Source organism: Panthera leo, chromosome C1 (genome assembly GCF_018350215.1).
Source record: "Panthera leo isolate Ple1 chromosome C1, P.leo_Ple1_pat1.1, whole genome shotgun sequence".
In the NCBI taxonomy this organism is placed as follows: Eukaryota; Metazoa; Chordata; class Mammalia; order Carnivora; family Felidae; genus Panthera; species Panthera leo.
The window spans coordinates 189,343,673-189,357,490 of NC_056686.1; the positions used below are offsets into that span (position 1 = coordinate 189,343,673).

The 13,818-nt window shown below is 36.7% G+C and overlaps 1 protein-coding gene across 1 annotated transcript in view; it reads left to right on the forward strand.

Moving 5' to 3' along the window:
• PARD3B (par-3 family cell polarity regulator beta) overlaps positions 1-13,818 on the forward strand; it is a 1,004,169-nt gene that overhangs the window by 139,332 nt on the left and 851,019 nt on the right. The window contains exon 2 of the mRNA XM_042949849.1: positions 5,748-5,849. Within this exon, the coding sequence (XP_042805783.1) occupies positions 5,748-5,849 (102 nt within the window). The remainder of the gene's footprint in view (positions 1-5,747; positions 5,850-13,818) is intronic.

Genomic DNA, 13,818 nt, shown 5'->3' on the forward strand with positions numbered 1-13,818 from the left:
GTTAGGTCCCTTTGTTAATTGTGTTAGTCAGATGATTTATATCTTTGTCTCCTACCAAAAGTCTCACTGTGATTTTGGATTTACTTTTAAAGATTTTTTTTTCTTCTTCAAGATTTATTTAAATTTCAGTTTAACACCCATTATACTATTAGTTTCAGGTGTAGAATTTAGTGATTCATCACTTACATACAACACCCAGTGCTCGTCACAAGTGCCCTCCTTAATACCGATCACCCATTTAATGCATCCCTTCCCCTCCAGTAACCCTCAGTTTGTTCTCTATAGTTAAGTGGATTTGTTTGTTTATTTATTTTTTAAATATCTGTCCATTTTGGCAGCATATGTATTGAAGTTATCAGGTACCTAGGTTTAGAATTGCTTTCTTTCCATTGGATTGATCCTTTTATCATCACGAAATGTTCTCCTTTACCTTTAGTAATGTTTCTTAAAGTCTCCTTTATCTGACATTGGTATGGCTATATCAAGTTTCTTTTGGTAGGTTCATTTTTAAAGCTGGAGTAAATTTACAGGTGGACTTATTCACGTTTATTTTTTATATAAATTGAGGTTTTTAATTCTGTTGAGTTTGCTGGGTATTACTTTCAACCCAGCATAAAAACCCTTGTTGCAATTCTAGTTCTCTTGAGTTCCTTAGAAACATGATTAAAATGACATCACTTGTGTTCCTGTCATACTCTTGGTTAATCTTTTTCAGGAAATTAGAGGCGTGTTCTGAAGTCAGGACCAGCTCATAATATCAAGATTTATTACTTCCTTTTCTGGCTTCATTCTGTCCTTTCAGTTGTCAGTGCTGCTCTGCTAGGCTTTGCTCAGGCATCGTTTTCAGGAACTGCTTTTTCCCTACACTGTCTGTGGTTGGTTATTCAGAGACTCTTGCTCTGTACCTGTCCCCAAACAGTCTCTACACTTGTTCTGACTACTATCTCCTTCCTGGGTGCTGGTGTTCTGGGGCACCATACTCTCTTTTGGTCTGGAGTACTTGGGAGAATAACTGCAGAGGATTATGATAGAAGTAGTTAAAGTGTGCATGGATGAAAACCTTCATACTTCTCTTTTTAATTTCTGATGCCTCAAGCTTCATCTCTGCTCTGAGCAGGAAGATCTTTTTTCATTTCTTCTCCAACATTTAATTTCATGATTATGAAGAATTATGTTCTGAAGCTTCTCTCACCTGGAAAACACTGGACACACTTAGGGAACTATTTTGGGGCCTTCCATTATTGCCCTGTCATGTCCTCTACACTGTGACTTGCATGTGCTGTGTTGTGCAGAAGGCCAGAGAGCCTCCACGTTCACTGTGGATGAAGAACTAAGGGCCAAAGTAGTGTTGACTCGCCCGGATCCATATACTTAAGTAGCAACAGAGATGGATCTGATCCCCTGCCTTGTTCTTAGGCAGTTGTGATTTTTGTTAAATTTTCTTTAAGTTTATTTATTTTGAGAGAGAGAGTGAGTGAGTGAACGAGCCTGAGCAGGGGAGGGGTACCAAGAGAGGGAGATAGAGAGAATCCCAAGCACACTGATAGTGTGGAGCCTGACATGGGGCTCAAACCCAGGAACTGTGAGAGCATGACCTGAGCCAAAATCAGGAGCCGGACTCTTAACCGACTGAGACACCCAGAATCCTCTGTTAATATTTTTTAATTAGTAAAAAAAAAACAAAAAAAAACCAACCCTTATTTGCTGTATTTAAAAAACACATTTTGACTCTGCTGTTTGTTAAGCATTTACCCTTGGGCAAGTCCGTTCACGTGACCATGCCTTGCTTTCCTCATCTGTAAAATGGATTGATAACTATTTCATGAGGCTATTCGAGGTTAAACAAGCTAATCCTACAAAACTCATAGTACCCATAGCACCTGCCCTATAGTAACCACTAAAGTTATCTGCTATGATGATGTTGACGATAAAATGGTGAAATGTCATTTTATGGATATATTTCACCAAATTCATGAAATTAAATTCTATACAGAAAATATTTAACTTTCCACTAACTTTAATTTTGCAATTGTTCTTGTATTCCAACGGGTACAATTATTTGTGTCACAACATGAAGTCACCGAAAAACCAGTTGCATTACTGAGCTCTGTAATTGTCACCACTGCTAAATACGGCTCTTTTCCAACACTGGCTCTTTCTTTGTAGTGCTTTCCTCACTTTTGAACCTGCTGCCATTGCAGGCTATTTTTTCTCTTTTTTGGGCCAGACGCATTTAGCTTAGAAACATCCATGTTTTCCCTCTTTTGATGATTGACACCATCTCAGTGCTTGGTAGTCACAGCATCTTAGTATCTGGCTTCTCAGTCTATTCCTCCTGATATTGCAGATGAAAATTATTATTCTTCAGAACTCTGGCTAATAGAGATTTTCTAAGGTATAGGGTCAAATTTCATGTCTTCTACCCACAGTGAAAGATATTTGTTGCTGTTAATATCCGTGCCTATTTGGAACAACTTATGCATTGATTAATTATAAGTTTCCTATAATTGTGGTCTTTCCATACTGCATATATTTTTGTTTCCTTTTCCAATTCATCCTTGTGGCTATTTTTAGTTTTAAAGTTCTAGTAGTAATTAAGTATGTATTATTGAAAAATAATGATAAGAAACTATCAGAAATAGAGGAAGCAATGTGTGCTATGTTATTTTTTCAATACTTTAAGAACCTAGGAGTATAAGTTCTAAGATTTATTGTGTCACACTTTTACTACAGATATTTTTGAAATAATTTAAGTTTTACGTATTACAGATATTTGTGCAATAGAGAGGTAAATTAATGTCATGATCCTGAAAAATACAGTAAACTTTCCAAATGATTGTGTGAAACAAGATGCATATGTGAACATCTTTTCATATTTGATCAGTTTTATTCCTGATGGTCATAAAACTAAGTAAATGAAATGCAAAATCTTGACTGCAAGGTAATGGTTGAATTTTTACATACATAAAGGAGTCAGGGTGAATTTATGGTCTTATAATGGCTGTTGGCTGCTAATATTGTATGTATATTCTTAAAGTGATCTATAGCACTATGGCGAAAATACCGTGGGGACAAAATCACAGTTGGTACGCGCTGGGTTTGTTGATTTACCTCCCTTGGACATGTAAAATATTAACTGAGACTCCTTTCATATAACTTGTCTGTTTTCGTTCAGAATTAGATGTGTGCACATCATTAGTCTACTCTTTGCTAGAGTGTATAAAATGGCAGTACCAAAGTGAGATGGCAGTGTTAGAGTTGCAAACAGTCTTTTTATATTCTGGCACCATGTATTTCACTTAATTTTTTTTTTTTTTTTTGACTGAATATACTATTCCAAAATGTATCAAAATAACTTTATTACTTGATTTAGTTCTGCAAAACTTTTAAATCCTGTACTCTTTCGAATCACAATTAGACAATTAGAAATAAATGTCTTAGTTACAACTCCTAGGGCTTATTTTCCAGAAGGTCCTAGAGCCCGGACGTGTGGGATAGCAGAATGCTGTGGGACTTAACGGCCCCATGAAGCTGCCTCTTGTCTGCTCCCTTTGCTACTGATCCGATCCTGTCCTTTGTTACTTCCTGAGTTTCCCTATTTTAAATCGGAGTCTTTGGTTTTCTTCTTCTGTTCCTACCTCTAGGCAGGAAAACAGGCATATTTTAATTTACACTGCAATTGTTGGGAGTAGTTGTTTACTTCAATCTTAGGTGATAAAATCTGCTTTTACAAACGGAGCATGAGAAAAAAGCAGACAACTTAATAGAGGTCTTTTAAGTAATTGAATATGTAAAAAAAAAAAAAACAAACTCTTTAGAACTCTTTATAATACATCACCTTTTACAAACATGGTCAAAATCAACAGATTTCATCTATAGTGTTGTAATATATCAAAACCCAACTCAATGGACATTAATAGAAATTAATTAAGTTGAACTCCCTTTGTAAGAAGGCAGTTTTTACAAGGAAATGTAATACCCTGTAGATTTCAATTAGAAGTCCTGGGTGTATTTGGAAAAACTATGTTGCTCGTAGCATGGCCATAGCCAAAAGACTGAATTCCCAAAGATTACTGGGGGAGCTCTTTCTTTTCTGTATGGTCCAGTGGCTGTTACATAGTGTTTGCCTACTCCGGTGTTCTCCTTATTTAGAATCTAGTCTGTTGTACTTAGCTTACCTTTTATAGCACATTGACCTTGAGTTGGTTTAGATCTCTGATTAAAGAATCTGACTGATGGGTGTGCTTTGCTATTCTTACCTGGTTATACAGTGGCTGCTTTTTTTTTTTTTTTTTTTTTTTTTGGCAATCTCTCAGGGCAAGAGAATGATTAAAGTTTCCTAATCATTAGTGTTTCTACCTATAAGTCTAATATTAGATGCAACGAAATTCCTTTCATTTTACTTGGAATAGCTTGTCAGATACTTGATAGAAAACTTAATTTTGAAGTCAAAAGCCTATCTAAGAAGAATTCCTTTGGATTTTTTAAGCCTATGACTTGATCTAGTCAGATTACTGAAAAGCTATGTTCTTGGGTCACATTTCAGTGTCCCTCTGAATAGATGCTTTAAAAGCTTTACTCTTATTTAATATAGTATGCCCTTGCCTTTTATTAGGGAGCAGGTAAAGGGGAGGCTCTGTGACAACCATTTCTATTAGCTTTTGTAATATTGCAGTTGAATTCTGTGGGCTGTGTTAGTTCTCCTCCTTTATAAAGATTCATTTGGTAAAGCCTTAGGGCTTTATCCTAGAAGAATTTCCTTCTTGTAAACTGGCACGTATTTGTTTTTTGTGTGCTTTATATAAAGCTCAAAATTTTCCCATTTTGAGAAGCTTTCAGAGAATCACAGAGCCAAATCGATGATAGCTTGGGTATTCTGTAAAAAACTTACTAATATTTTTCTTCATTCATTGGCTCATGTTCTTGTCTCATTATTACGGTTGGCTTTCATATCTTTTCTGGAAATAGGCAGTATGTAAATAACCCAATGAGCTACATCATCTAATTCTGAGTTCTAGCATGAGTATGTAGCCACATATAGAATTAGGAAAATAACTTCCTTTTCTTAGTCCTTACATTCCTGAGTAGGTTTTTTAAGACATTACTTGGAAATCTCCTAAAGCACTACTGTGGTTGAGTGAACTGTTTCAGCTCCAAACCCAGTTCCACTTGCTGCCCTGTGGAGCCCTTGCTCCAGATGTCATCTCAAATCTTGGAGTTGAGGACATGCATACAGCCTGGAGATTTAAAAAGATGAAGAAGTCAGTGGTTACCCCATTCCACTTGATAGATTGTAAAGTGATGATCGCCATCAAAGATTGATGCCCTTAGATTTTTTTTTCCTCCCCTACAGCTTTGAGAATCTGAGTTTGAATTTCTAAGCCCATTTCAGAGTACCCCCCAAGAAGACATTTTTTCCCCCCAAAGTATTCTTGGGATTACCTAATTTGAAGTTATAAAAACTTTCTTGAAATTCCTTCTCAAATAACAGTGGCACTTTATTTTTGCATGGTGATTTATCTTCCAGGGTAATTGATGAAATATATATACTTTGATTTACTGATTTACCTGAAATAGGATAAAAATACCAAATGTTTATTGAAATAAAGAGGTAACATTTATTTATGGTGTTCAAACATTTTATTACTAGGGCCTATTTTTAATGAGTCAACTTATTATTTTTTAAAAAATTAAAATGTAGTTTTAAAAAGCTCGAGTCGTGAAACTTGTTGATTGTTCTACCATAGGATCCTGGCTACTGGGTGAAGATTCATCACTTAGAATACACGGATGGAGGAATCCTGGATCCAGATGATGTTTTGGCAGATGTCGTTGAAGACAAAGATAAGGTAGATGACTAAAACTGTTCCTCTTTGTTTTCCTCTGTAGAGCTGTGTGTTTCCTAGAGATTGAGATCCTTAACAAACTCATGTGTCAGTTATTGTTAAAAGATACCATCTGTTCAGGTTTCACCTGAACAGCCTATAAATCAAAGTTCTTCATCAGATGCTTGGAAAAACTTTGTCAAGGTTTGGGAATCTGTTTATGGTGGCCTAATTAGCAGACACTTCGTTCCCAAGGGTTCCTCATGTGTCTTACTAAATTAGTGTCAGGCTCTGAGGCTGTTGGAGCTTTCATTGCCATTGTTGGCTTTGGGGTTTATCCTTGGCCCTTGCTAAATATTCAACTCAATGCCTGTGATTTGAATGTGTTTCAAACTAGAGAATACAGTGGGGAGAAAAGTCTTACAAAGAACTATGGTGAAATTTTTTAGTTTTTAAAGCAGCTGGCAAACAACGGTCTTTTGTGATAGTCTTTGTTTCCATTGCTAAAGTAAAACAAAAAACAAAAAAACAAAAAAGACCACTAAATTGACTATTGCAAAAAGGTTGAACATATTTTGCCAACTATTTGAGAATACTCCCACTGCAAATATCTTATTTTAATAAGATTTTTCTTCTGATGGTAAACTGGAAAATATGAGAATAAACTATTCAGTTGCCACACACACAGGATTTTTGCTGTTGAGACACATTGTATATTATTACATCTGTGTTGGGCTCCTCTTAGCAATGGTTGAGGTGTCCTCTCTAATTGAACTCCAGCTCTCCTCTACGAGTGATCCTGGATTCAGAGTTTCTCCTCCTGTACATCCTTAGCGCTGTTTGTTCTAGGCTATTTATGTGTGTATCTATGTTTCTCTCTTTTGCTTTTCTGCACTCTCAGGGAGGGGTGTGTGTGTGTGTGTGTGTGTGTGTGTGTGTGTGTGTGTGTTAACCAATTGCACCAGAATATGGAGAAGTGATTTATTGAACTCAGGTAAAAATTTACATTTTTCCTTTCCTGTAAGATCTTTTTGGACTGTTCAGATTTACATTAGTCTTTGCCAACATTCTATCCATTTTTTCCCCTTATTTTTCTGTTGAGCAAACTCAACTCTGGTTTGCTGGTTTGCTTTGCATAATAATAACTCATTTCATAAGGGACTAATGTCCCTAAATACATTGTAAGTTCCTAAAGGACATGGACCAGAAGATTTTTATTTCCTTTGTGTTCCTTGTAGTAATAATATCCAGTACAATCTCTTACCAAACTGAATTCTCAAAGAACACTTACTGAATTCATGAGTGAAAAAGGAACCTTTACTCTCTACACTTGACTCCCGGTGTACATGATTTTGATGCATACTTCGTGTTTATTGCTTGGTCTTACAGTACATAATAACATATTATTTAAGTTCCTAAATTTAAAGGACGACTTTGACTTCTGTATTTCTGTTTCATTTCCTACTTTTCTGCAACTGTCTTATTTTGAAATAGTCTAGACATTTGGTCTGTTCATTAATGAAGAAAGTCTTCCCTTCTCAGATTTCACTGATGACCGGTACATTAAAATTAAAAGTCAAAAAGTAGCAAGTTTAAGAAAGGCTAGAAGAGGGGTGCCTGGGTGGCTCAGTCAATTAATCGTTTGACTTTGGCTCAGGTCGTGATCTTGCGGTTCACAAGTTCGAGCCCTGTGTTGGGCTCTGTGCAGACAGCTCAGAGTCTGGAGCCTGCTTCGGATTCTGTGTCTCTCCCTCTCTGTCTGCCTCTCCACCACTTGCACTCTCTCTCTCTGTGTCTCTCTCTCTCAAAAATAAATGAACATTAAAAAAAAAAAAAGAAGAAGGGCCAGAAGAAAATGTCTCACCCAGCCTCATGCGAGACCTAATTACAGGAAGGATGTTTTCATGAACAGTGCTCAGGGAAATCATTTGTCCTACAGAGCTCTTCCGTTTAGAGAATACTTTTTAACTCTCCTGGCAGTGCCCTTTTAAACTATAATCCATTTACTAGACAGGGAAACAGCTTTTATTATGTGTAATCTCTATTTTAAAGGGGCTTCACCACTAGTGAATCAGGTGAAAAAATGAGGTAGTCAGTTAAAATCCTAGCCAAAGGATTAGTGCTATCTGGGTGAAGGTTTACCCATTTCCTTAATGTGCTTTTGCATTAAATACATGAAGCTTAATTGGTATTGTTTTGCAGAGTAGATGAGAATATATACTTTGGACATTGCCAGAAAAAATGTGTTCCCTTTTGCCCTTTTCAAAAATAATGTAAGTGAAAAAGAGCATCACTTTTTTTTCCCCCCTGACATTCTCTCTGAAGTCTTAAGATTGTCTGATAGTTGATGTATCCAGTGTGGAAATAAGGTTCTGCCAGACTTTATTACTTTTTTCAAAGTTTAGATTAAGAAGTAATTATACGTGATACTTCTCAATGTTTAGCGATATATCAAATTCAGCCATATTATCTTAGAGATAATATGAAGCTTAGATAAAATTATAGTTCATCTATTTTCAAATTGGCTATCTAATAATCTCTTGCATTTAGAATATAGAATGCAAGCCCAAAGAGGCATGGATGGATGTGAGTAATCCTTGGCCAATTCCCACTTACCTCAACTCCTAGGAAAGACTTGCACTACAGGTGAAAATGGCAGTTAGGAACTTTTGATGGCCCAGCTGGAGAGGATGAAGCAGGAAAAACAAATTTAGAATCAGAAAGTGCTGTAGGCTGAGGCTATTTTGTGAGGCTAAGGAAGAGCCATCCAGTATACTTCTGTAAAAACTGATATTGGGGGCTAAATGGTATCCTCACAATCAGACAGTGGGATAATATACTGGAGTCAGCTCTTTACGTCAATGACTTTCAAAACTTCTGGTCCCAGAAGTGGTTTGTCTGGGAGCTTATCTTGATTATTCCTTGGGCCAGCATGGTGTGTGCTTTTACGTGGTGCCTCTTTGGGAGGTTTTTTGTGTTAACTTGCTTACCCAGTAGAGGCCCCTCCACAGGGAGCCAAGTTTTTACCATGTTGCACTATATCTTTCCTATATTTTGTCAAAACATTACTGGAGCAGCTTTGAAATTTTGCATCTTATGGTAACTGATATTTGTATAAAATCTTATGGTGCAACTGAATTATACAGTTATAACAGGCATTCTTAAAATTCTCTTGTTTTATGTATCTGTCTGATCTAAGTTCTTTGGGACAAGTATCTAAAAATTCACAACTTTACACTAATGCGTCTTCTCTGGCTTCCAAGGCCATGGACGTATTCACCCAATGACAACTACTTAACATTTTATGGAGCACCAATAGTGTCCCAGAACCCTCTGGCGATTATATAGTCTATTTTACTTTAGAGCGACCCTGCAGGTGAGAGCTATTTATTATCCCTGTTCCTAATTTCTGAAAATAGCCCCAGAAATTGTCAGTGACATACTGAAGATCACACAGGTAGTAAGTGGCAGAATCAGATTAGAATTCACATTTCCATACTCCTTCGTTCTTCTGCAAAGTGCCAAGTAGTGTGTTGGGTGTTTGTATTTATAATTTCTAGTTATGAAAACTCATGAATTTTGACTAAGAATGACTTTGTTTTTACATAGTTAGCACCACTGTTAAGAAAGGGTAGGTAATAGAACTATGGAGCATAACAAAATTAATTTAGAAGTAGTATATCATGCAAATATAAATTCACCTCTCTTTGCCTGAAGCCTGCACCTAATTTATTATAAAGGTGTCTTACCTGTGTTGCCACCCCTTGTATCCTTCTTTTCAGGTCTCAGATTACTACTTTCAGGACTCTGTAGACTACACTTGTCTAACAACTATTTTCTGCTTTGTGGGAGAATACGTTCTGTATTCCAGTAACTACTTTTCAGAAAGATTGCTGAATGCACAAATTATATGCTGTGCTGTCTGTAGTAGGCAGAGTAATGGCCTCTAAAGATGTCTACTCCTAATCCCCAGAACCAGTGAGATGTATGTTACATGGGAAAAGGATTTTTGCAAATGTGATTAAGGACTTTAAAATGGAGAGATTATTCTGGATTATTTGGGTGGGCCCAGTGTAATCACAAGGGTCCTTATAATTGAAAAGAGGGAAGAGGGAGAGTTCATATTAGAGAGATACAATGTGAAAGAGAGTTGACTGTCCACTGGTGGCTGTAAAAAATGAAGCCAAAGAATGCAGACACCTTCTAGAAGCTGGAAAAGGTGAAAGAATGGATTCTCCTATACAGTTTCCAGAAAGAATACAGCCCTGCTGACCTCCTGGTTTTAGCCTGGTGAGACCCATTTCAGACTCCTCACCTCCAGAACTGTAAGATACATTTGTGCTACTTGAAGCTCCCAAGCTTGTAGTAACTTGTTATCACAGCAATAGGACACCAATGCAGTGTCTTTTATTTTATACTTTTAAAACGATGATGGTTTTCACAAGTTTCATACTAACTGGGCTTTAACATTTTGTAGGACAAGGAAAAATCTTATGTTTCAGATTAGTCGATCACTGTGCATTCTTTCCAAAGTACACCATAAATTGAAACTCCATTCACTGGGTGAGTTCTTGCTCCGTAGGACTTCAGTGTCATGCTGTTGTCTTGTGTAGGAATAATGTCAGGGTCATACACCCAAGCTATGTAATAGTCACTTACCAGTTTCTCCTTATTATACGTAATGACTCTAAGAAGTCTGAAGACTGACATTTAAAAGCCCCTGCAAAGCTTATCGTTAGCTGATATTTTTTGAGTGTGAGAACCTGATTATTGAACTTGTATGATTGTTTTCCTTGTTAGTATTTCTTGTTTGTAGAAGGCAGTTGAAATACTGCAATGTGTAACTTCTGTTATGTAAATCGGATTACTGACATGGTTTTTACAAAAAGTAAATACATATGCAACAGTAAAATTTTATTCTGTGGTAAGGTGCAATGAAAGAATGTTTCTGTCTTAGCCTACACTTTGACCATCATAGGGGTTTATTTTGAAGAAGTGCCAAAATCTCCTGGATTCTAGTGATGGTGAGTTGGCCTCTGAGAACATGTGTGATATCTGGTACTCAAATTTTAAAGTGTCCTTTCAACGTTATCCTTTTTTAGCTATGTGTCCTTGGGTAAATTTTATCTCTATTAGCCTTAATTTGCCCATTTGAAAAATGGATATAATGTGAGTTTTTATCTTACAAGGTTAGTGTCTGAAAAACTGTATTAACTTCTCAGCACAGTAGGGCATATGGTAAGTGCTCAAATGCTAGCTGTTAAATTAAATATTAAATTAACATTATGGTAGTGTTATTAGTGTACTTTTTACCTATGTGTTTTGATTTAACCATTACATGTTTTAAATTTAAGTATTAAAATATCAAAGGCTACAGTACATTCTGTTTTTTTAAACTTTATTAAATTTGAAAGTTATCAAATTGTTGAGTAGTTTGATGGGAAGATACTTGATTATGGCAAAATATTTGGATTTATATATTATTTAAGAAATCAAAATGCCCGTATGACTAACTTTAAAACAGGAATCCTTTTATCAGAACACAGTGCTTGGTAATCCTTTTATCAGAACACAGGCATTCAGGGATCCAGTGTGGTTTTGAAATGGAGACTGTTTTGCACACTGAACTGGTGACCTAAAACCAGACACTGTCCTTAAGCCCAAGTTGCTCTCTGAGCACGCTCTATTGCCCTCTAGTGGAATCCACAGCTACCTGGAAAGCAGCTTACAGGAGATACTCCCTGAATGTGATGATGCGTTTGGCTCTATTTCATTCTAAATTTTACTGTATTTTTAGCGCAGCTCAGACTGAGTAGTGGATAGTAAAACCAGAGTGTATATTTCAACCAGTGGTTGTCATTTCTTCATGGTTCTCAACCATACCAATATTTACCTTGGCTTTTATGAGTCTTAGGAGGGTTAAAGCAAAATCTTTGCATTTGTAAAACTCTTGTTTGTTTAGTCTTCTTCCCATCTTCCTGCTCACTGGTTGAAAGGTTAATGGCTGGCTGTGATGAAGTATGTAACTTTTTGAGTATGTAGTTGAACAATTCATGCAATATATTGTGTTTTTCTGCAGATAGGGGATGGTTAATTTAGACCTTAAAAAAAGGTCCTGAATTAATTACCTCATTTTTGAGTCATTTTGTCAGTGAGGCTCCCATTTCAAGGGGAAACACCTATTTTAAGCCCTTCATGTTTTAAAACACATTAGAATATGGTGTGTTGGGTTTTTTTTTCCTTCTAAAGTTTTTCTTTGGCTCATGGGTGTTGAAGTTTTGAAACCACATTTGAGAGGAAGTTTGTAGAATGTTTTAGAAGTCCATGCAGAAATCCCTAAAGATTACTATGGCTAAGAAATGCCATCTTAAACTTTTTAAGGAAAGATATTCTATGCTTATGGCATTACAAAATTATAGAGTCATAGAACCGGAAGAGACCTCAGCAATCATGTGACCTAACCCCATCCTTTTGCAAAAGAGAAAGGTCTAAACCAGGAAGAGTTGAGATGGCTCCGTATTTCCAATTGATGTCTTCCCTGAGTCCATTTATGCATTTCCTTCCTAGAAGGCTGATAACATGAAAACCACTCAGTTTTCCCCCTCCAAGTTAGCTTCTTTCATTTGGCTTCTTTATTTCTATTGATAGGAGTATCTTCTCCTAGTCCTCTAGGCTTGAACTTGCAGTTGTTTAAAAAATTTAGTCAGTAAATCCAATTTACCTGTCTCATGTGTCTGTTCCTCTCTTTGCCTTTCTATGGCCACCAAATTTAAATCTGTAAACTCTTAGGCAAGGTTATTTAATTGATAAGGAATTAGTGGTCTTGCCTTTAGCCTCCCCACCTTGTCCTGCCTCCCTGTTCTGTGCCATGAATACAAGGAGAGTGGCTAAGAGCTTGGATTCTTGACAGGCAGAGTCAGTTCATTTCATGTCTCTGCTATCTGGGTGGCTTTGGGCAAGTTACTTAATCTCTTTGTTCTCAGTTTCCTCATGGGCAATTGGAGCTAAAAAATCCAGTAATTTTACAAGTTAATCCATGGAAAGTATTTAGGAGAGTACCTCTCCTGTAGTAAGTCATCAGTGAGGGTTAGGTGCTACTATAATTACTCTACTACTATTTTGTGTATAATAAACTATTGCTACACTATGCTATTCTATATTACTCCTATAGATATACTATTATTACTAATGTAGTATTGGTTAAGTCCTACCATTCCTTTCAGTGAATAATGAATCCAGTCCAAACTTCATAGCCATACATTCTATTCAGCAGCTTCTGAATGCCACCAAACTATCTTTCTCAAACTCAACCTTCTCAATCCTCACCAGTAATGAAGCTGTGTGTCCTGTTCTTTTATGTATCATGTACTTCTTTGCTTCAGAAATTTCTTAATGTTTCACTTGTGTAGTGTGTCCTCGTCCCTACTCCCTGCCGATCCAAGATTTATTCTGTAGTTGACCCTTGAACAACGTGGGTTCACTTAAACATGGATTTTTTTTTTTTTTTTTTTTTGTAAATACAGTATAGTACTGTAAATGTGTTTTTTCTTCCTTGTGATTTTCATGAAAACATTTTCTTTTCTCTAGCTTACTTTATTGTAAGAATACAACATAGAATGTACAAAATGTGTGTTAATTGACTGTGTTCTTGGGAAGTCTTCTGGTCCACAGTAGGCTGTTAGTAGTTAAGTTTGGGGGGTAGTCAAAAGTCACACATGGATTTTGTACTGCAGCAGGGCCGGTTAGTGGCCCTGACTGCCCGTGCAGTTCATGGGCCAAGTGTGTATGTTGCAAAACGTAAGCTCCACAAGAAGAGGGCCTTTGCTTCGTTCACTGCCGTGTCCCCTGTGCCTATGCCAGTGTGTGGCATGTCATAATTGTTCAGATCAGTGTAGAGTGGAATAGAGGAGGGAATGAATGAATGCTATGTGTATAGGTTTTCAGGTCTTTAGTAAGCCACTAACAGCTCTAAACTGCATTTTGTTTTTTCTTG